Source organism: Cebus imitator, unplaced genomic scaffold (genome assembly GCF_001604975.1).
Source record: "Cebus imitator isolate Cc_AM_T3 unplaced genomic scaffold, Cebus_imitator-1.0 Scaffold70, whole genome shotgun sequence".
Classification (NCBI taxonomy): Eukaryota; Metazoa; Chordata; class Mammalia; order Primates; family Cebidae; genus Cebus; species Cebus imitator.
Window position 1 is genome coordinate 2,773,116 of NW_016107385.1, and position 21,715 is coordinate 2,794,830.

Here is a 21,715-nt window from a genome sequence, read left to right on the forward strand (position 1 = left end):
CCAGGAGGCGGAGGTTGCGGTGAGCCGAGATCGTGCCATTGCGCTCCAGCCTGGGTAACAAGAGTGAAACTCCGTCTAAAAAAAAAAAAAAAAAGAAGTTAAGCCTTTATTTCCTTGTTTTGCAAATAAAGCAGGCTGAGTTGGTTGCTTTTTGGTGATTAGTCAAAGACACCAAATCCCTTATCTTCTTCTGGCTCCTCCAACTCTTCCTTGGCTTCAATTTAACCTTAGCTGAGGCTGCAGCAGCGGGAGCAGCTGTGGTGGCAGCAGCCACCGGGGCAGCAGGCACAAAGGCAGATGGATCAGCTAAGAGGGCCCTGACCTTTCCAGCAAGTGGGAAGGTGTAGTCAGTCTTCACAGACAGAGCCAGGACCCATTTGTACCCACTGATGATAGAATAGGGTACTGATGCAACAGGTGGGTAGCCAGTCTGCAGACAGACACGGGCAACCTCACGGAAACCCTCCAGGAAGTGAGAATGCAGTTTCCTCTGTGATGGCAAGCACTTCAGGGTTGTAGATGCTGCCATTGTCAGACACCTGCTGGATGAGCAGCCCAGAAGAGAAGGGAGAGATGTTGAGCATATTCAGCAGTGTGACTTTGCTGGCTCCCACTTTGTCTCCAGAACTGCACATCACTCAGGATTTCAATGGAGCCCGTGGAGATTTTAGTAGTGATTCCTAAAGCCTGGAAAAAGGAGATCTTCTCAGGCCCCAGACCAGCGCTCTGGGCAGGCACAATGACTTCGCATGGGGCACTGGCACCAGCACGAGCAGCAGCTGGCACTATACTAGCCAGCAACATGTCCCTGATCTCAGTGAGGTCCTCCTTGGTGAACGCAAAGCCCACATTTCCCGGGATATGAGGCAGCAGTTGGGTTGTTTTCCAGGTGCCCTCGGATGGCCTTGCGCATGATGGTGTTCTTGCGTATCAGCACCACAGCCTTCCCTCGGAGAGACATGCAGATCTGCTGCTTCTGCCTGGAGCCCACATTGCAGCTCCCGTGATAAAACATTTCGGATAATCATCCAAAAGCTGGATGACCTTAAAGAGTAGTTGGACCTCTAGGCCTTCCTGTCTTCCCTGGGCATCATGGCAGTGCATCAGGGATTGCCACACAGTGTTTAAATATGACATCACTTTCATGAGGACATTGAGAGAGAGTTGTTTTTTTTTTTTTTTTTTAATACAAGATGAAATGTCACCCTGTTTCCCAGGCTGGTCTAGAACTCCTGGGCTCAAGCAATCCCACCTCACCCTCTCCAGTAACTGGGATTACGGGCATGCACCAGCAAACTTGGCATCTGATCCACCTTTTTATCAGGACCTGGGCAAAGCCACAGAGGACAAGCCCCTCAACTTTGTCAATAGCGAGGAGCCAGTGAAGACAGGAATATGTTGGGAGACAGACTCAGGATCCAAAAACATCCTAATCTGCTAGAGCAATGGCCCAAACCTCACAAGGTGCAGTGAACAGGGCTTCACTGAGAGATCTGGGCTTAGTGCCAAGGCACCGACCGTACAAGGACAGGGCGGAGAAGTGGCAGCTTAGCAGAAACATGTGTGACTAAAACTGAGGGTTTTCACTGACAGCCAGCTCCATCTGAGTCAAATAACAGAGCTGCCAATAAAAACGGACAGACTCAGGCTGCCGAGCTGAAGTCGGGTACTGAGCCTGGTGGTTCTCCATCTTGATATCACACCAGAACCACCTGCAAAGCTCTGGTAACACTGCATATTTTTTGCTGTACCTGGACCCTCAGAATCATGATCTGGGATGAGTTGGGAGAGGAAAAGGAAGGTAAGGAGTTTGCATTTCTTTCATTTTTTTTAGAGACGGATCTCACTCTGTTGCCCAGGCTGGTCTCAAGCTCCTGGGCTCAAGCAATCCTCATGCCTTGGCCTCCCAAATGTTGGGATTATAGGCGTGAGTCACTGCACCCAGGTAGGAGTTTGGATTTTAAAGTTTCCCCGCTCATTCCAAGATGCATCCAGGGCTTTTGAACCAAGGAACACTCAGTCCCATTCTTATTCTCAGCACGGCAGAACACACCCAAAATACCTGAGGAATTCAGCTTAGGTTGCTTTGTTGCAGGAATGGTCATAAATTGAAGGATATTTGGTAGAAAGCAGCCAGGATGCAGGATGCAGGCAACACTCTGCAGGAAAGCACTTTATAGAAGACACAGGTGGCCACCTTCACATGAATGAGACTTGTTCTCTGGGGTCCTAAAGGTTAGAATCTAGGCCAGGTGTAGTGGCTCATGCCTGTAATCCCAGCACCTTGGGAGGCTGAGGTGGGCAGATCACTTGAGGCCAGGAGCTCAAGACCCGCCTGGCCAACATGGTGAAACCCTGTCTCTACTAAAAATACAAAAATTAGCCAGGTGCATTGGCACATGCCTGTGGTCCCAGCTTCTCAGGAGGCTGAGGCAGGAGAATCGCTTGAACCCAGGAGGTGAAGGTTGCAGTGAGCCAAAATGGTACCACTGAACTCTGGCCTGGGTAACAGAGTGAGACTGTGTCAAAAAAAAATTTTTTTTTAAGTTAGAATTTTAGGGGACTGTCTTAGGTCAGGGTTCTCAGGAAACATGCCAAGATAGGGATTTGCTTGAAGGAATTTTATTGGTGGTGCTTTCAGAGATAACATCTCTGAAGTAGTGAAAGAATCAGAAACAAGTCAGAGGAAGAAATTGATGAACAATGCAGTCACAACACAGAACACTTCCACAGGAAGCCCTGGGGTTGGGTTGACCCTTTAGAGTTAGCCCCAACTTGGATAAGAGGGCTGTACCTTTGAATTCCACATTGACTTGGCAGACAACCCCAGGGAAGGGTGTGAAGTCCAGCAAGACAGCTCCCTTTGGCAGCTGAAGGAAATGCCAAGGGAGAGACTCATGTGTGAGCCATGGGCAGCCAGCACTTCTGGCAACTTCAGGGATAAGCTCCTTGGTCCTAAAGGCAGTATCTGGGTGGTGCACCACAGCAACCGAGACAATACCCCAACACATAGCCCAGACCTACATGCTTTATATGATAAGTTCACTACCTGGGAGTAGCTTCTCCAGGATTCTGGTGATCTTTCTCTGGGAAACTTACAAGAATGAAATGGAGGACTATAGCCGCCACTACTGCAACGAGACTTGGTGACACAACTGATATTCCTCATTCCCCTCCTCTGTCACCACCTCATTCTAGATTCCTTTTACCTTCAGCTTGCACCTCTGCTGGTCTGGGTGGCTTGCCTGTTAGGGTAACCAATCACCGATCACCATGGCCTTCAGGCCATGCCACTGATGTGCCCACCTTCCACCAAAATTGGGCATACCAACAGACACCCCAGCAAATCCCCTAGGTACCAAACATATTCTTTCCTGACCCCCTTATGTAACAGCAGCCCTGTCTCTTCCAAAGGATCAGGGTCAACTGCCCTTTCCAGAAAGTGACTCCTCTTCTTTCCTGCTGGTTTCTTGGCACAAAGAGTCTGACGGACAGAAAGCAGCCATATCTAGAGTACTTGGAGTTCTTGTTCTGTCCCTGATGGAAGTGCTTCCACTCTGGGAACCAGATTCTCTGAACCGGGAGAGCGTGGAACTGCAGGAACCGGAACCACAAATTCCTCCAGAAAGGTCACTGGGAGTGGTGGTAAGTGGAGTCATTCCTACTTCTACCCCTAGCTTCCTGAACCTCTATTCTACACATTGGGACATAGCACCATATAGGATAGTTATTGATTAGGATGTATACCTCATCCTGGAGCACGGTGTCCCGTCATCTCTAATGTGGTATTTCAGCTGCACCTCTAAAGGCTGTTCTATTGCTCCATCAGCTCTATTCAGCTTCTGGGTGGTGAAATACGTAATAAGCCTAAAAGATCCCATCATCATGTGCCCATTTTGTCCTTAAAGTGGGACTCTTGGTCTTCTGCAATGGTATGTGAGATCCCGTATCAGTGAACCAAACACTCTTTTAGCCCCCAGAGAGTGGCCTTTGAGCAGAAAAGACAAATCCATATCCAGAAAGTATGACAATTCAGGTCAAGATGAGTCCCTGACTCTTCGGGAGTGGAACAGGTCCAAGGTAGCCAGCTTGGTACCGAGTGGCTGGTATAAGTTGCTGGCAGGTTGGACTTTAGCAGCAACAATAGCTAGATTGGCCTTGGCGAGTGGGAGCCCATTCTGTTGAGCCACCCCTGCCACCACACATGTGACACATGTCACCTCCATCTGTGCCACCATGGCCACTTTATTCATGTGCCCATTGTGCCAGCGTGGGGCGATCAGTGACAGAGGCTAGCTAACATCAATTCCATATTCTTCTGTCTACTTGATTATGCAGTCTCCCCTGTGGCAGGTGCTCTCTGATGAGTATTAGCATGCAATATAAAGATCTTCAATAGTGAGATCCCATCTCTACTAAAACAATTTTTTTAAATTAGCCTGTTGTGGTGGTGTGTGCCTGTAGTCCCAGATAGTCCAGGGGCTGAGGTGGGGGATCACTTGAGCCCTGGAGGTCAAGGCTGCAGTGAGCCATGATCGCACCACTGCACTCCAGCCTGGGCAACAGAGCAAGACCTTGTCTCAAAAAATAAAAATAAAAAATAAAGATCTTCACACTTGGTGCTCACTCACATAGATATATCCACATGTCTCTTCCCAAGAGCTTCTTGTTCCCAATCTTCCAGTATTTCTCTTTCTAGCCCTCTAACCAACCAGTCAAGCTATTTGCCTACAGCTCACGAGCCTGTAGACATTTTTACCTCAGGCCACCCTACCAGGGGCCATGCTGATAATTCAGTTCCCAGACAGGTATCAATGTCAAAGTAGACACTGCATCTAGCAGACGTTAAAGCATCTGACTATTCTACTCTCCCAAGTGCACAGCTAGCCAAGTAAACCACATAGGTCCCTTTAGGAAAGTAGTGGGGAAATCATTACTGTATTGCTATATAGTATTGCAGAAATCTTTCTCCTGGGAACCTGAACTGAAAATTAAATCAGGTCTGGAAACCAAACAAGATATTGTGACTTTTTATTGGAGCAGCTGCCATCACCTCCTGATCATTCATCTTTGATTTCTTTTTATTGTATAGCTCAGCAATTCTTAGTGTGCGGTCTCCAGACCCCTTGGGGTCCCTGAGATCATTTCAGGGGTTTCACAAGGTCAAAATTGTTTTCATAATAATACTAACATGTTATTTACCTTTTTAACTGTGTTTACATTTGCACTGATAGTGCTAAAGCAATGATGGGTAAAACTTCTGGCATCTTAACCAACAAAGGCAGTGACACCAAACTGAACGAGTAGTTCATTGCAGAAAGAAAGAGGGGGAAAGAAAAGAAAAAGAAGAGGAAAAAGTCATTTTACATCAGAATATTTTTAACAAAACAATAACAATTGTTAAACTGTATGAAGTTATGACCTTTAAATACATGTCTTTTTAATAGTCCATGTGATTCAATGGAAAGTACTCTACTGCACATGGAAATATAATGGTTCTCTTGGGGAAAGCACTTGTGCGATTGGGTTGTGAGCTCAACTAGCTGATTTTTTCTTAGAACACCAGTTCTACTTGAAAGAATGACTGCGGCCGGGCGCGGTGGCTCACGCCTGTAATCCCAGCACTTTGGGAGGCCGAGGTGGGTGGATCACGAGGTCAAGAGATCGAGACCATCCTGGTCAACATGGTGAAACCCCGTCTCTACTAAAAATACAAAAATTAGCTGGGCATGGTGGCGCGTGCCTGTAATCCCAGCTACTCAGGAGGCTGAGGCAGGAGAATTGCCTGAACCCAGGAGGCGGAGGCTGCGGTGAAAGAAAGAATGACTGAAAAACCATGGCTATGCAGACTTGACTATGTGGCAGATGTGTTCTCACATTTGAACCAAGGGAGCCTGTCACTTTGAGAAAAAATAACTGATAATGTTTGTTACTAATGATAAAATTTGAGTTTTCAAGTAGAAACTAGAATTTTAGAAAACATGTATGCACTATTATGAGCTTCCTAGATTCCTAATCCTTAAACTTTTTATAATATTACCACTTATGATTTTTTTCTATTGTATAGTGAAATGTATCAATATTGCAAAGATATGTTTAATTCAGTGAACCAACGTTTTCCAAATGATCAAAGCGGGATATTATATAATCATGTATGGGTAAAGGTGCCATTCAAAGGGCAAGTTAGATCAACGGACTTTAATGTAATTGAGTACAAAAAAGTTCACTGATATAGTTTCATAGTCTACATCTCAACTACCATTTAAGAAAATACTACTTGTTGGGTTTTGATGTAATATCAAAGAAAAACAGCCACAATTATCTGAAAAGGCTGTTAAAATGCTCCTCTCTTTTCCAACTACATGTCTATGTGAGGCTGGGTTTTCTTCATATATTTTAACCATAACAACAAATTGCCAGCAGATTAAATGCAGATGCAGATATGAGATGCCAGGCATATTGGCTCATGCCTGTAATCCCAGCATTTTGGGAGCCTAAAGCAGGTGGATTGCTTGAGCTCAGGAGTTTGAGACCAGCCTAGGCAAAACGGCAAAACCCTATCTCTACAAAAAAACATATATATATATATATATATATATATATATATATATATATAGAATGGTTGTGTGTACCTGAAGTCCCAGCTACTTGGGGGGCTGAGGTGGGAGAATTTCTTAAACCTGGGAAATGGAGGTTGCAGTGAACTGAGATCATACCACTTACACTCTAGCCTGGTGACAAAGTGAGACCCTTCCCCTCTGCCTCTCCAAAAAAAAAAAAAAAAGAAGTGGATATGAGGATCCAGTTGTCTTCCACTGTATAAAGCCACATTCCAGAGATTTGCAAATTTACAAAGCAAAGCCACTCTTTGCACTATTTTTTGTCATAAAAATATATTACCTGCACACACGTGGTGGCTCACGCCTGTAATCTCAGCACTTTGGGAGGCTGAGGTGGGCGGATCACAAGGTCAAGGGTTTGAGACCAGCCTGGCCAATATGATGAAATCCCATCTCTACTAAAAACACAAAAATTAGCTGGACATGGTGGTGGGCCCCTGTAATCCCAGCTACTTGGGAGGCTTAGGCAGGAGAATTTCTTGAACCCAGGAGGTGAAGGTTGCAATGAGCCAAGATTGTACCACTGCACTCCAGCCTGGGCAGAGAGTGAGACTCTGTCTTGGAAAAATAAAATAAAATAATATATATTATCTATGTTAACATGTAATGGGGCTTATTATTCTTTAGATGAATTAATAAATATTTTGCAAAACTCTTGGTCTTATTTCTAAAATGTCAAATTAAAATAGTTATAATCCACATAAGTGAAATCCCTTTAGATACCTCTCTTTCTCTCATATATATATATATATATATATATATATAATGGATATATGAGAGAAATATATATATATCTAATATATATTTTTTATATATGTGTGTATATATATATACTCCAGGCTGGAGTGCAGTAGCATGATCATGGCTTACTGCAGTCTCAAAGTCCTGAGGTCAGGTGAGCCTCCCGCTTCAGCCTCTCAAGTAACTGGTACTACAGGCACGTGCCACCCTGCCTAGCTAATTTTCAACTTTTTTTTTTTTTTTTTTTTGGTAGAGATGAGGTTTCACTATTTTGCCCAGATTGATCTTGAACTCCTGGGCTCAAGTGATCCTTCTGCCTCAGCGTTCCAAGTAGCTGGGATTACAGGTACGAGACACCACGTCAGGCTTAGAGACCTCAATTTTTAAGAGTGTAAGGGGATCCTGAAACTAAAACATTTGAGAATCACTGGTATAGATTGAGCAGTACTATTACTGGCTGCCTATCTTGTTTGCCCCAGGGATGCTATGCTATCAACCATCTTCAACCATGGTTCTCCACGGGCCAGGACAGTCCCCACTGCCACTCCACTACAACAGTTGTACCATCTAGCTTTTATGATTTCATGGTCCTGTCATCCCCACTGCTATGTGGAATGGCCTGTTGCTGTCAGGCCTGGCTTACAGAGGACAGTCCAAACACAGCTTCTCAGGGATGCTAACACCCCTCTCACCAGTGCATTCCTTGTTGCTTTCATAACCAGAGTATCTTCTGGGCCTTCCTGCAGAACCTAAGTGGTTTCTGGCCTGACATAGAATACCCACTACAACATGCCAGCTTCTCTGAGCTTTCAAACCCTTCTTCCACATTCTGCCGTGGTAGTTCTGTCATTTCCGTTGCCTTTCTCCTATCTCCCAGGATCCTTGTTGGAATAGGACATCCTGATTCACAGAATACTCCTGTAATAACAAAGTCTCCCTCGGTCAACGTAATGTTTGGCACCACACCCCACCTTGATCTAGCCTATACATTTGCTCCTGGCTACTGCCAGTATATATTGGCTACTTCCAAAACAACTTCGTGGTCTAGACTTCTTCCCTAGTGGGACCCTGCACATCTCTGACTGGGCTTTATTGTGATCTGGCTCTGTGTATTGGACTTGTAGGTCAGGAGAGTGAGGCAGCTTCCTTTGGTGCCAGAAAGCAAGTCCCAGGGACAGTCGCAGCTGAGTCATCACAGCCAACACTCCTGACAGGTGGAGAAATGAGCACCTCCCTCTTGAGGGTGACCTGGGTAGTAACCTCCAATATCTACTATAGAGACAAAGTCTAGCTTTGCCTATGATGCAGAGCAGAGACGGGATTGAGAGCCTAATGCTTTGGAGTCAAGGGTCTGAATTCCATCAGGGCTTTTGAATTCCAGGGCATTAGGGCTATGTGACCTTGGGCAGGTTCCTGGCCCTTTCTGAGACAGGGACTTCATCTATGAAATAAAGATAAATAGAACTATCCAATAGGTCCTTGGGAGACTAAATAAGACAAGGAATGTAAGGTCTTGGTATAGTGCCCAGCGCATTCTAAGGGCACGGTTATTGTCATCATTGGTCAGAACTTTCCAAAGCCGTAAAGGGCTGCCTCAGGGAGCAGACAATAAGGTACACCATCACCCCAGATGGCCTTTGGGCTGACGCTGCTGAGGACTCCCCAGGGATTTTGTTGAGGAGGCTCTAGGGTCCACAGGGGTAGTCACAAAAGGTGACCTTTTGGGCCCATTCTGTCCCTAAGCTGCCTTGATTCTCTGCTTTCTCTGATCCCTGCCTGTTCTTAGTGGGGGGAGGCATGTTCACTTTCAGGCCACTAGGGGGCCATTTAGTTTTCTGCAACAGGAGAACACTAATGGTTTCTTAATGGCTCAGGCACCAGCGAGGGCAGGCTCAATTATATCTGAAAGCATTTCAGTTCCTGGGATAAAAGACACTATGTAAATCCAGATAATAAATTAGGTTTATTGATGACAGGTTAAAGAATCTGGCACTGTTTCTTTTAGAGAAGATAGAGTGAGAGGAATTGAATAAAGACTTCAAGTTTATTATTCTTTGGTATAGAAAAGTGGCATGCTGTTTGATTCCCCACTCCGCTGGGAACCAAGCAAGAAGAAAGGCATTTAATTTGCAACAGAAATATGGAGAAGCAATATGGAGTGCATTCTGGAAAGGGGACTGAAGGAAGCTATGTATTGGCCTTGCCTGGAATCTTTAAGAATTCACCATGGGATAGTTGTGTGATATGTCCTGCCAGGAAGGCCCTAGAGCAGGGGAGAGAAGAGAGGACAGCTTCCAGAGACAATTCAAGAATTTTAAGCCAACAGGCTGCCCTGGCCAACTTAGGAGCAGGGTGGAGAAGGAGTGGGTTATTTCTTTCCCATAAGCCCACAAAAGATCATAAACACTCCAAACTTCCAATATCCTTGAAATGTCTCAGAAAGTAAAAAAGGAGCCTTTTCCTTGAAATAGCGTCTGGCTAGCCATTACTAGTGGCAGCCCCACACCTGGGCCTGGATCAGGAATGAGACTGAGGCTGGGTTAGAGGCCTGTGGTTCTAGCAGTCCACTAGCACACTCAGCTCTGGTAGCCACTTGACTTCTGTGCTGCTGAGGTGGCAAGGCAGCAGTGTTAGGAGGGGAAGTGAGTAGGGCAGAGGGGATCCTACCACACAGGGTAGAAGCCAAGCCAGGCTCACACTTGCAGTGGCCTGAGGGTTCATCCGCAGAACCCCATCAGAACCACAGTCCTCTTCCCCAACACACGCCCAGGCAAGTGTCCCTCACTCATTCAGACACCCAGGCAGTCCACAAGTCCAGTTCTGGGAACACAGGAAGTAGGATCCGAGGAGGGAACCAGAATTCTGAAAAGCCTTATAGAGAGGGAATGGGGAGGAGAGAAGGCAGGGAGAGGGAGAGCGGAGGGAAGGGGAGGACACAAGTAAAGCCGCAAGGGAGAATCCGAGCCTTAAGGGTTGTTAGCACCAAGGCGGTCCCGAGAGCAGGCACAAGAGCCCCCTGCGTGGCCCCTGGTCTGGAACCAAAGAGGACAAACCACAGATGGGAAAGGGGGGAAGGGACAACCGCTCAAGCCTTGCGGTCTGGAGGGGATCTGAGATTGAAAACGCTCTAGGAACCCTGAGAGTTAAACTCCTCAGGTTCAGTGCAGCCCCTTGGGTCCAAATCCACGCCAAACCCAGGAGTTGGAAGACCCAAAAGGCGGGACCTGCGACCTGCTGCGAACTTCGGGACTAAGGTGGCGGGCGAGTCTGGAGAACAGCTCAGACCGTGGCTCTGTCTGGGAGGCTCAGGATTGGAGGGTGAGGCGGGCCGGGGTACGGAATTAGGAAGACTCCAGCAGAGCTCCGAAGCCCAGCCTGGACCCGGTAGAAAAAAGGAACACAATCAGTTGCGGCTCCAGTGCGCGCTCCAGGCGCCTGTCCGGGGCGTGAGCCAGGCTCTTTGGCTGTGAACCGGCCTGGGAGACCCTCCCAGAGGGTACGCGGAGCGTAGTGCGAGCTGAGAGTTGGAGTGTGGTGTCCTCCCTCTCCAGCTTACCGTCCCCTCCAACGGGGTTTGGGGTAAACCGAGGCCTGGGGTCCGAAGCACGGGCTGCTATTCCACCTGTCACTTTGGAGCCTCGGGGCGGAGCGGGGAGGCGCCAGAGTTGACAGCTCAGGCTCCAACCGCCCCCTTCCAGCTCCGCACTCCGCCCCGCACTACGCCGTTCCCCCTTTTAAAGAAGTGCCCAGGGCTCCAGTCTACGCCGCGCCAGACTGCAAGACCGCGGCGACGTCGCCCGTTTAAGAGCCAGCCTCCCTTAACTCTCCCTTAACGGGGCGTCCCGGCGGGACTCGCGGCGCCCAGCAGCAGCCGCCTCCCCTCGCGGCACTTCCGGACCCCGGCGTCGCCCTTTTAAGAGGCAGCCCCCAGCAGCGCTCTCCCCGCCCCTTGTTGCCGGCCCGCGAGGCGGGGGAGCCGGTCTGGAGCGGAGCGCGCGGTCCGCGCGGCCACTGGAGACCGGGCGGCCGGCGGCCGGGCAGGCGGCGGCGAAGGCGGCTGAGCGCGCGGCGGCGTGGCGGCGGATGGGGACGCGGAGCCGGGCGGCTGTGGCGGCTGTGGCTGTGGCGGCGGCGGGGAAGCAGCTGACGGGCCGGCGGCGGCGGCGGCGCTGGCGGCGGTGACTGGTCCAGGCCCCGGCGGCGGCTGCAGCGACGCGGTGGCGGGCTGCAGGCGGGCGGCGTGAGGAGCGGCGGCGGAAAGCGGTGCCGCCGGGAACCGAGGGCGCCGGGCCGCCCCCTGCCCAGTCCTTGCAGGCCGCCAGGCCCCCTCCAGCCGGGGCCGTGGAGCACCGGGGCAAAGGCCGGGGCCCCCCCATGAAGGAGCGCGACGCGGCCCCGGCCGAGCGGGGCAAGCCGGCCACCTACACCGGGGACAAGAAGGCGAAGATGGCGGCCAAGACCAACAAGAAGTGGGTCCGGCTCGCCACCGTGTTCGCCTACGTGCTCTCCGTGTCGCTGGCCGCCATCGTGCTTGCCGTCTACTACAGCCTCATCTGGCAGCCGGTGGGTGCCGGGACCTCGGGGGGAGCCGCTGGCCCGCCCCCCGGCGGCTCCAACGCCACCGGCCCGTCCGGGACTTCGGGAGCGGCGGCGGCGGCGGCGGGGCCCAACACCACCGGGTCGTCCCGCCGCGAGGCGCCGCGCGACGCTCCCCCACTGCAGGCGGCGCGTCCGGCGCCTCCGGAGCCCCCCGCGGACAGCCCCCCGGTCGGGCCGCTTGAGCGGCCTCGGGGGCCGGACGAGGATGAGGAGGAAGCGGCGGCGGCGCCCGGGAGTCGTTGAAGCCCTCTGCGCTAGGGGCGGCCGGGAACCATCCTCCCCAAGCCCAGAGGAAGGACTTCGCATCAGGATGGGGTGGAGAGCCCGCGGGAGTGACCCCCACGGGAGTGAACGCCCCCCCACACTCCCACCATCGCCGGCTGGGGTCCCGGAGCTGGCGGCCCGCAGCCACATCTTCAGCCAAGGGACCACGATTCGCCGGGGGGCTGGGTGGCTGGGGGGCTGCTGCCCAGGACCGTGCGGCACAAGGCCCCGAACCCCAAGGGGAAGGGGGAAGGGGGGGGAAAACCCAACAACAAAAACCTCCGCCCCCCCAAGGCCGGGGGAACCCAAAAGCAAGGGTGACTCGGGCTTTCCCCCAAGACTCAGGGGAAGGAGGGAGCTGTAGGAGCTCTTTTTAAGTAAGCTGAAGCTGTCGAAAGGAGGAGGGCACCAAAAGTAGTGGAGCTCAGGTATGTCAACCTAGTTTCAGTGGCCAGAGATGCATTAAATTTCTAGATCCCTGTATATAGTTGCTGACATATGCACTAGAAGCTATAATCACATAGAATTCTATGTATATCCTCCCACACCCTGGGTAGCTACTGACTGAAGGGGCCAAGCAAGGGCTATTTGCTGGCCCTCAAAGTACACCTGGCCAGAAGGGCACAAACACGGCTTCTTAAAATCACTCCCTCTTTCCCCTCTTCCCCTTCTATTTCTGAAATTTAAGTTTATGACGTTCTTACACAAAAGAGTATAATCATTCTTAGACTGTTAACATGGCTGTGGAAAGCCTTAGGAGAAGTAGAAGCAATTTAGGGAGGGTGGGGAATGTACTGATCCCCTCCTCTTTCCATCCTAGTGCCCCCACCAAAGAAGCTTCTTGTTGCAGCCCTCACTATCTGGATATGGGCCAGGGAGGAAGGAAGGGAAAGAGCAATGCTGCTATGCTTCAATCCTGGCCTTCCCCTCACAGAATTCTTTTAGGAAGAGCAAACTTTTGTAAGTAGAATGACTGGCAAGTGTTTTTATCTTTTTTTTCTGCTCCTCAAAATGTTGTCTTGTTCCGGCAATCACTTTTGCCTTCCCTCTTTCCTGAGCCTGTAGTGACAAAGCCCTGCGATTTGGGATGAAATCTGTTGTGGCACCAGAGCTTTGATCACACATCCTCTGGTTTTGAGTTATACTACAGAATCAGAAATGCTGGAAGGTGGGCTTCACACCCAGGATTGTGCTTTGAGAGCCAGTTAATAGACCAACCATGGGAAGGTTGAATTGGTTGTCTTTACCTTTTCTGATAAGCCCTACTTAAATGCAGCCTGTAATTGTATAAAGGAGACTAGAAACAGAGAGAAATTACGTACGTGTAGCTCTGGGGCAGCAAGAAGTATACTTCCTCAATTTGGATTCCATTTCCTTCTGCCACTTGCTTTTAGGCAATTGAGTGTGGGTAGTGATGAGATATCAGACCCTTTAGTGTTTCCTTTTTGGGAAATGCACTATTAAAAAAAAAAAAAAAACTTACCCACCTGAGTCCTGAAACAGTTTGTCTCTCCAGTTTTCAGGCCTATACTGTAGTTAGCTCTGATCCAAGTTTACAGGACAACAGCCTTGCTTTAAGCCATGTCCTGTTGTGGGTACCATAATAGCAACTGAGCTGTCACAGCCTACCAGCAGGCTGGTAACACCCCCAGGGTCTCTTGGCTAGAGCAGATTTCTTAGCAGCTGACTAGGACTTAAGTCATTGGGAAGCCTATGAGGCCTTTACATTTTTGGTGTGAGATGGGGAAGAAACAAAATGCCACTTTATAACTTCAATAATAGCCTGTAATTTATATTTACTGTGTGAATTTTTAGTCCTATATTTTAATAATTTGTAAATTGATCTCTTATTCCAAGAATCCTTTGAACTTGTAGAACATCTGGGAGTCCAATTCCCTGTCCCCTTTCTGATCCCTGCTTTCTGGACTGTTTAAATTCACTTTGGGATGGATCAGAGTCTAGAGAGGCCACTCATAGGTCCAGCTGCTGGCCTTCTAACTCTCCAAAGCCTTTACTGGAATTGGGACATTTGCTCCAGCCCTAGCTGTGAACATGACCAGAGACATTATTTATAATTCAGCCATTTAAGATATACCTGTACTCAAAAAGTCCTGTATATTTTTTAAAAGTTTTATTTTTCAGGTGAACAAAAATACATTCTAAGAACTCTGCCTAAGCCTGTGTAAGTTGATCATTTCTCTTACTGTGCTTTATGGAGAAGAAGTACAGGTTGGAAGAGTAAGTGGTCTGAGGTGTGATGGATGGATGGTGATGAATAGGCTGAGGAGGAAAAAGCAATTGCCCTGCTGTACTCAGTGCCTGATGGCTTGAATGAATTTGATTAGTGAAGGGTGGCAGAATCCATCTTAATCGGGAAGCAGTCCGGGGTGGCAACAACAGTGCTCTCTAGCTCAGCCACCTTTTGCCAACCTTAAACAGGCTGAGAAAAAGTTCTGCTTTACAGAAGCAGATGCCTAACTGTCCAAGAGAAGGGACCAGTAAGCATGAATATTAAGATTTAAATGTTTAGCTGGCTAAGCACTGAGGTGAGAATAAGCTGCCTGATAGCAACATTGTCCTCACCTTTAAACCATTGGCCTCTAGATAACTCAAGTGCCAACACCAGAAAGGCCAGCGTGAGCTTTGTTTACCATGGATGAGGCAAGAGCGCCAAATGGCTGAGGTGTAGGTTGCTTCAAAGGTAAGGTGGTTTTTTTTTCTCTCCTTCAAGCAAACAAAAAAGACGTGGGTGAAAAGCACAAATATAAGGGATTAGTTATGCTGCAAAATACATGGTAAGCAATTGAGCTCAGCTCATTATTAGACAATGCTGCCCCGTATAAATCCGGAATGAGAAGCCAGTGTCAGTGGGGCCCCCTGAGGCCTGTACTTCAGCAGAGCTGTTGGGGGGTAGCTACTGTTCTTTTACATTACCTTGTAGTCGGCAGGGAGGCATGGAAAAAGCCCGCCCTTCTTTTATTTCCCTCTTCAGCCTACACAATGGCTTTCTGAGAGAGGGCTTGGTAAGGCAGAGCAGAAGGAGAGTGAAAGAGTTTCCGAGGCTCTTTTGGTCGGCCCCTCCTTTTTGCAGACAGTGACATGTGGCTTCTGCAGCTGCCCACGGCAGTTTCACATGTTGGGCACATAGAGCAATATATACGGTGGGAGCCTGCTGGCGGATGAGACAGGGCCTGCTTGGCTGGGGAGCAGTGGTCTGAATAGCTTTATTTACAAGGGTTAGATAGAAATCAGCTGCAAAATTGTCCATGAGGTTTTAAGCCAGGGAGGAGAGACATGTGGAAAGGGGGTCACTTTCCTTCAACGGCTTTGCTCCAGGACTATTTCTAGGTGTTTGCTTATATTAGAAGTTACGGTGTGCTTTCATTTATTCCTCGACAGTCTGAACTTGAAGAAAGAGATAAGCCTATTTCTAAAGTAAAGTTTTGGGGGGTAGAGGGTCAGGGAGGGAACCCATTAGGCTGAGTCTGTGAAGGTGTCTTTACTTTCCCCATTAAGGTACAATGAAGGGTTCCTCCGAGGTTTTAAGCATAAGAAATACTTCTCTTCCTAACAGCTCTAGATTTTCACATGGTATGAGACCATGTTTTGGAAGCTTTTCTGTCTACCTTCTTTTCAGTTTTCGCTGGGGAATTCTGAGATAATGTGTTCTTTAGTCAAGTATTTATATCCTGTCTTGAAATGCTGAATGCAGAGCATCTACTTGTTTCTACATGTTTGTTTAAGGAGAGCTGAAAAGTCAGGTCGCAAGCTTTAGGGCTACCATAGCTATTTAAAGGGGGTAATAACTGTCCTCCTTTTCCTGTCTACAGAGAATGGAGGTATTTCTGGAATTGCAATTCAGTAACAAAAGGGCCACAGCTGTACTTTTTGTTTCCCATCTCCCTCGGTGGAAGGAGAAACTGCAGTGGCTTTGCCTGTTTTGACCAGCATTCACTCAGCGCCTGGCAGTGGGTACTCAGGATTTGTTGATCACTGAGTTGATCAACACGTTGGATGGAATCAGCCTTAGTATCATTGTGATGTCTCTGTCATAATCTACTTGTATACCCGTATCCACAGCCCATAATCTGGTTGAAGGAAGTGGGTTGCTAAAGAAACCCCTGCAAATCGTAGCTACACTGGTATCTCTGGCCTCAGGTTTTTTTTTTATTTCCCAGTTGAAAGGACTCGGGCTTGGTCTTCCTGTTCTTTCCAGGTGCCAGAAGTCCACAGCGGTCATTTGGTGCTTACGGACCTGCAGAATATGTGACCCATTCACTGTCTCCTAGATCCCAGCCTTGCAGCCTGTTAAGCTATAAACATACCTGCTCTGTCGACAGATTTTTGGTTACATCTGTTTTACTTGTTGACACATCTTGTGGTTTTCTGCTTCCAGAAAGCCTGTATTATGCTTTTTGTCCCCTCAGTAGCTAATTGAAAAAGCAAACAAACAAACCTCTCTTTACCACTCACCTAGACTCTACCAGGCTTTCCACCCCAAGTGCAGAAACACCCTGTATGGGAGCCACCTGGTCAGTGCTCTTCACTGGATCCTGTGCCCCATTCAATTCTATAAATATTTGTTAAGCTACCACTAAAGGACCAGAAAATTACCTTCAAGGAATTCAGTCATGCCTGCAAGAGTCTTCCCTTGTCAAACTACCCTGTTTTGTTCACTTCAGTATTCTGTATTTGCCATAGCTTATCAGTTAAATAGCAATACGATTTTAGCTAATATCCTCAGGGATATTTTCCACAAACCATTACCTTTAATTCATGAACTTTAATTTAGTTTAGATCTTTATTTGGTGTCTGCAGTGTGCTAAGTGAGCCTTAAAAATCCGAAAACTAACTTGTCCAAAAAAAAGCAATTGTGTTGATTATCAAGGCTTTCCTTTGAAATACGTATACCTTTCTCTGCCACCTCAGTGTTCAGAGTCATTAGTTGAGGTCTCCCCACCCCTGTGTCCTGGAGACACACCTGCTCCCTCAGCTCCCTGTTGGTAGCGTGGGTGGTGTAGAGTCACAGCAACCAGGCTCAGAGGTATACACAGCTCACAGCATCACAAGGCCCTGGGCAGGGAGACTGTGTATTCTTGGGAGGGACCCCTGAACTGGAAGATAGGAAGCCTGGGGACTCAACAATGGCGTTAGTTAAGGCCCTTTACCTCTCTTTTCTGCTAACCAAATGGCATTCCCAAGAACAAATGGAGGTTATAGATATGAAAGGGCTTTGAGATCTTAGGAATAAAAGTACAACGTGTACAAATGAAGTTATATATTTTCAAGGGAATATCTATCTCTTGGGCAATATGATGCACAGAAAGAAATGTGAAGGGGTAGGTGGTAAACTTTACACCAGTGTGCCCAGACCAACGGCACCAGCGTCACCTGGGAATGTGTTATAACCATGACAGCTTAGGCCACATCCCAAACCAAGTAAAGAAGAAATGCAGGAAGTGACGCCCAGTATTCTGTGGTAACCAGCCTTCCAGGTGATGCTGATGCACGCTGAAGTCCGAACCACTGGCCCAGCCTTTTTCTCTGATACTGTAACTTATGGGTAGGGTATTTCTGTTTTGACAGATGGTTATTGAGGTGCCTTTTGACCCTTTCTCTTGGTTGAAGCCAGCTGCCCTGCTGGGGGAAGAGGAAACAGTGTGCCTAATGTTTGTAAGAAAAGGGAAAAAGGCTGCATTGTCCGTTATTTTTTGACAGTTGCTGCAGAACTTGCCCTGGAGAGCTTGTTAAGAAGGAGGCAGCCCTGAGCCATCCCCTCCCTCTCCTGAAGGTACTGCTGTGTTTGCCTCACCTCCTGCCCTGAGGCCTGCTGCTGCTTGAGCCAGTCCTTAAAAGGAGCAGTGGGTGCCACATTTGTTCTTTCTGGTGCCAGGTCTGGGCTATTTCACTTCCCCGGCGTCAAGTGGGTGCTTAATGAGCAGCTGTGACGTAAGGCTCAGCAGACTTGAGAGAAAGCAGCTGCAGTCCATGCTTTCTGCTTGCCGCTATCCTTCCCTCTCCCAGCCTCGAGTTCTCCTTCGGTGGGGTTGTGGTCAACCCGTCAGCCCTTCCTCATGAGCCCTGATAACCCTTGCTCAGAAAGAGATGTGTGTGGGGTATGTGGACATGGATAAGTGACTCGAGCAGAAGTGACATGGTATTTTTAGTTCTCCTATTCCCTCGGCCCCTCCCTTGATTTAGACCCTAAGATAAGAAAATACGGCCGTATTTGGATTTTTGACAGTTCCTCGTTCTTTTGGGGGGTGAGTGCCACCTTTTTCTGTGGTTCTTGTCCCTGACAGGGTTGGGGCTGGAGTTGACTGGTGGTCCAACCTTCCAAGCTTGTGCCTTATTAGATAGCTAGGTTCTCCTGCTTCTAAGGATCCCCAGTTCCTCTTCCTTGACCCTAGCAAACTCCAATCATGCTGCTCCTTTGGGTGACAAAACAATTCTGGGACACATGCAGCAAACTCCTCAAGAGGGTTTGTTTCTGGGGAAAATAAGCAAAAAACTGTGGTGTGTGTGAGATTGCTACTGAGGTAGACAGAAGAGAGGAAGAACCCCTGTGAGCTGTGGCAGGGTGAAGGGTTAAGTGGGATGGAGTCAGTGGGGAAGGTCAAAGAATACTCCTTGGTAAAGCAGGGGCACTGCTCGAGGCTGAGATTCCACTGGACCCTCCCCCCCACCCCATGAGACTGAAGGAAGCTTGCCTGGAGGGCCAGATAAACTTTATAGACCATTCCTTGATTCCCAGAAAGTACGCTGACTCCCACCCCCAGCAAAGATGAGGCTAGAAGAGAAGCTAAAGAAAAGATAGAAAACAAAGTAGACAGAGATCACACCAAATCACTACTTCATTTATTCAACAAATATTTACTGAGTGCCTTCTGTGTACCAGGCTACTGTTAAGAGAGAGTCCAACTGCGGGCAGGTATATTTTGCATACTCTTCCCATCCAAGTACTAACAAGTCTCGACCCTGCTTAGCTTCCAAGATCAGATGAGATCGGGCGTGTTCAGGGTGGTATGGCTGTAGACTATTTTGCAGACTCTTTAATTTTCTCAGAACCCTTCAAAGTAGGTATCACAAGCCTCATTTTGCAGATAAGGAGACTGAGGCATTTAGAGGCTAAAATTGACCCAGGTCACCCGGTTGACAGATAGCGGCCTTGGGTTCAGATTCAGTCCGTCGGATTCAAAGGCCTGTGCTTGTACCACCTGGCCATACTGCCTGTCATCAAAACACATGTCTTTCTTGCAGGCTGGTCTGTTTCATTTCCTTCCCACCATCTGTCAAAAATGATGGGCTTGGGACGGAGAGGCCTCTACCTATTCTGCCCTCCTTGTTTTGAGACCTTAGGTGAAGCACATCTCCCTACAGGCTCCTCCCTCCTCCTGTGTACCCTCCTTTCTCCAGGCCCCCAGCCCTGTGCCTGGGCTCCTGGCAGCTGTGTTTCATGAAGACGTTTGACCTTTGAAGAGTAGTCTTGTCTGTTGGTTGGAGAAGAGAAGCGTACCCAAAAGGAGGGCTCCCAGCCAGGTCTTTAAACAAAGCAGTCAGGAAGAGGTAGAACCAGCTTCCCATGATGCCATGGTCCGTGGTGGGGTGTCTCACTGCCCCTCCCTCCTGCTCCATGCCTGCTTCCCTCCTAGAGCAGGAGGGGTGGCACCCACCTGGACAGATAGCCGGGGGTTACCACCATAACTACCACTTCCCTTATACTGCAGAAGAGCTCTCTTTTTATGAGAAGAGCTCTATGTTACCTGCCTACACTACCGTCTTCCTGCGAGGTCCTGTGCTAGTCTCCATTCCTGCCAACACCTGTAACTCCTGTGACATCCCTCCTCCTGACATCCTTCTGGAGACAAGCCCTACTTCCCCACAGCCTTCTCTCCTGCTTCAGTGCCATTGTGAGGGCTGAACCAGGGCCCTGCCTACTTCCTGCATCCTCACCAGGGTCAGACGAGCCTAGCGTATGCCCCTTGTGAAGACACAGCTGTACAGTTGGCAGCACTGGGTTGGGGAGCAGATTGTGAATCTTATAATTCAGATTCTTGATCACAATACTTTTTGGAGACATCTGCCTGGTGTCTCCAAAATCCAAGGGCTCTGCCTGAACCTCCTCTACCCCTAGCCTCATCCTTTGGGAGTCATGGATTCCTAGGCCAGTGTCACACTCCAAAGCCATGTTCCTGTGACTAGAAGACAAGAGAAAAACTTGAGCTTGGAGTCTTCGCCCTGGCATAGACGTGTCTCACATGCTTAGGATGTTTCCAAGCCTTTCCAAAATTCCTCTGATCAACCCCACACCAACCGCCTCTGCCCGCTTCACGTCGTCCCCTCCCTGACCAGCTCTCCCACTGCACTAACAGAAGTTGACACCACCCACTCACTGCCTTCCAAAGCATCTTCCCCAAGTCTCCCACCCAACTCTGAAGCCAGGAAGCCCCCACCACCTGACAGGGGTAGCACTCCACCCTCCCCTACATAGCCACCAACTCTTACAGTCTAGAGTCTCTTCACCCCCAGCCCTCCATATATTCTAGTGCAAACCCTTACTACTAAAAAGCATGGTCCAGGAACCACCATGGGGTTCATCTGAAGCCTCTTAGAAATATGAATTCTCTCTGCTTCAGACGAATCCAGAGGAAAAATACACACACATATATATATGAATTCTCTGCCAGGCATGGTGGCTCCACACGTGTAATCCCAACAGTTTAAGAGGCCAAGGCAAGAGGATCACTTGAGCCCAGGAGTTGGAGACCAGCCTGGGCATCACGGTGAAACCCTACTTCTACAAAAAACACAAAAGTTAGCCAGGCACGGTGGCATGCCTGTAGTCCCAGCTACTTAGGAGGCTGAGGTGAGAGGATTGCCTGAGTGAAGGGTTCGAGGCTGCAGTGAACCATGATGGCACCACTGGATTGTATCCAGTCTAGGTGATACAGCGAGACCCTAAAAAGGCCCTCCCCAGGCCATTGAAATCTGACGACTCTTCAGTTAAAGTATGAGAAACACTTTTTTTTTTTTTTTTTTTTTTTTAAGATGGCATTTCACTATGTTGCCCAGGGTGGTCTTGATCTCTTGACCTCGTGATCTGCCCGCCTCAGCCTCCCAAAGTGCTTACAGGCATGAACCACCACGCCCAGCCTGAGAAGCACTTCTCAAAACAGTCTGGTCTGCTGAAGAGACATGCCTCACCTTCCTGAATAGAGGGCTGGGGTGGAGTTGAGAGCCAGTGAGGAAGGCTGAGCTGGGACCCCACAGTTTAGGCCTCACATTGGACAGTGGAGAAATCTCAGGGTGACCCTGATACTCCCTAGAGCTCCACAGCCCTCAGCAGAGAGAGGCGGCCATGGCAGGACCAGAGAGGAGGGAGCAGAGGGGACCACGCGGTGAGGTCCAGACCAGGGCTCGGGAGCAGAAGGCACACGTAACAAGAAAGAAGGCACCTGCTTCTGCCAGGCAGAGGTGGGAGGGTCCCCTGG

The 21,715-nt window shown here is 49.0% G+C and overlaps 1 protein-coding gene and 1 pseudogene across 1 annotated transcript; one reads left to right on the forward strand and one right to left on the reverse strand.

The window, feature by feature from the left end:
• Nucleotides 1-91: 91 nt before the first annotated feature.
• Nucleotides 92-1,091, reverse strand: LOC108306143 (annotated as a pseudogene).
• Nucleotides 1,092-11,188: 10,097 nt separating this feature from the next.
• Nucleotides 11,189-14,400, forward strand: INAFM2 (InaF motif containing 2). The gene has a single exon (XM_017530943.2). It carries the CDS (start codon nucleotides 11,736-11,738, stop codon nucleotides 12,201-12,203), a length of 468 nt encoding a protein of 155 aa, XP_017386432.1. The 5' UTR covers nucleotides 11,189-11,735; the 3' UTR covers nucleotides 12,204-14,400.
• The last annotated feature ends 7,315 nt before the right edge of the window (nucleotides 14,401-21,715 follow it).

What these genes read in the sequence shown, in the direction of transcription:
- INAFM2 (XM_017530943.2), top strand. Translation starts at nt 11,736, where the DNA reads ATGAAGGAGCGCGACGCGGCCCCGGCCGAGCGGGGCAAGCCGGCCACC.